Genomic DNA, 1,756 nt, shown 5'->3' with positions numbered 1-1,756 from the left:
TATCTTTGTCTTGTATCAATCTTTTTTGTTGCTTATCTTTTAGTTAAAAAATACCTTTCTGAAAATATAAAAATAATCTAAAATGTACACAAATTGTATAAAAAACATATCACACTTAAGCCATGTTCCTCTCTTTTCACCAAGCATAGAATATTCCACTTGCACCAATGGTTGCTTAGTGCAAAATGCGAAACAATTTACGAGTTTTTCTTGAGGTAAAGAAAAATACTTAGACGTTATAGTTTAAATAGGTTTGAGTAATTCAAACAAGTTTAAACATCAGTTCTATTGTACTAAATTTCAATATTTACAAATTTCTTTTTCGTAACCAGATGTCATCAATGTATAGAACTGGTAGATAAAAATCTGTTTCATTATCGATGAATGGTAATACTGACCAACTGTGATCTTGGCATTTAAGCTAAGATCAGTTTTTTTTTTGCAGTAAAAACAAACACCCTCCCCCCTCTGAAAAAAAATTAACCTCTCCCATGGAGAAAATCCTTCATATGCCTATGATGAAGTGAATATTGTGTTTAGAGCCATATTGCAAATGAGTTGACAGAAATTAACTCATTCAAAAGTTTCCAATTCCTATGATCTTTTCAGGCAAAGAACATATTTTCAATAACGGCAACTTTCATATCAAAATAAATTCAATCTATGCAAAATAACTTACAAAAATTTACATTCATAAATATAAACATTTTTATATTGCAAACACTTTAATCAAAATATACCTCAAAACATCTTACATCCTCTTGTAACAAAGCAACTCATTTTTGGTTGAGTTGTATCCATCAATTTGAAAATAGGGGAAAAAATTACAAACTTGAGAACAAAAAAAAAAAACTGCACATTACAATTGGTTTACAATATGAATAACTAGAAATGACCTTTAAAAGGCAGAAAAAGTATATTTGGCTACTTGAAAATTTTTAAAAAGATGGAAAGCTCAAGCAACTCCAGCATCACTTTGATGTTCGTCAGACTTTTTTTCATCCATTTTTGCCCTGACTTTTGCCATAACTTCCGCAACTTTTGGATGGGAACAAAACCTGCTTATACCATCAGGTGAATTAAGTCCAGCAGACAATGCAGCTATTTCAGGGTCCTTATAAAAATGAGAACACATATGGATCGATATCAATTACAAGTAAATGTGATACATGAAGTGTTAAGTGGACATACACTTAACCATGATATTCTATACCATACAGGGTGCATAATGGGGGGGGGGGGCATCGTTCTATGTAATTTTTTTTTTTAATTTCTATCCAGCACAGCATGAAAAGGGTGCCAAATGATGTCTTTAGCTCACATATAAATTTTTTTAAGAATGGGTTATCTTCTGCCTCCGGATTGACTAAAGAATACATATTTTGAAAAAAAAACTTTTTTTGATGATTTGTCACAGTAAGGTTTTAAAATTTTTTTTGTGTGTCTATAAAACAAATACAAATCACATGAGTAACATTTATTACAAGAAAAAGTTAACAAAAGTGGCATTTATATTATCATATTTTGAATAGCGCAAAAATCCTTCTTACTGTTGAATTTCAGCACAGAGTTGAGACAGAGTTACTTATTAACCAAAACGGCGACCCAGTCCATATTCCAAACAATTTCTAACCGATAGGTCACCGCCGAGGTAAAAAAAAAAAAAAGAGTATGACAGTGGATCAGATATATTCTACTTCTACCAGTCAATGAGATCGATGTAAGATGATACATCAAATTTTACAATAGGGGAGGT

General features: G+C 31.1%; 1 protein-coding gene across 2 annotated transcripts in view; it reads right to left on the bottom strand.

Annotated features, from left to right (window-relative positions):
* Positions 1 to 694: 694 nt before the first annotated feature.
* The window catches only part of LOC149080086 (putative protein FAM10A4), a 31,675-nt gene continuing 30,613 nt past the window's right edge, over positions 695 to 1,756 (bottom strand). For both annotated transcript variants that reach the window (XM_089239065.1, XM_089239066.1), the window contains exon 12: positions 695 to 1,114. In XM_089239065.1, the coding sequence (XP_089095191.1) occupies positions 956 to 1,114 (159 nt within the window). In that variant the 3' untranslated portion in view covers positions 695 to 955. The remainder of the gene's footprint in view (positions 1,115 to 1,756) is intronic.

The sequence above is a fragment of the Pholcus phalangioides genome, unplaced genomic scaffold (assembly GCF_987345545.1).
Source record: "Pholcus phalangioides strain wild (caught in Gottingen) unplaced genomic scaffold, Ppha-v1.0 ptg000011l_1, whole genome shotgun sequence".
NCBI lineage: Eukaryota > Metazoa > Arthropoda > Arachnida > Araneae > Pholcidae > Pholcus > Pholcus phalangioides.
Note: the sequence above shows the minus strand (reverse complement) of the source record. Positions and strands in the feature narration are given on the sequence as shown.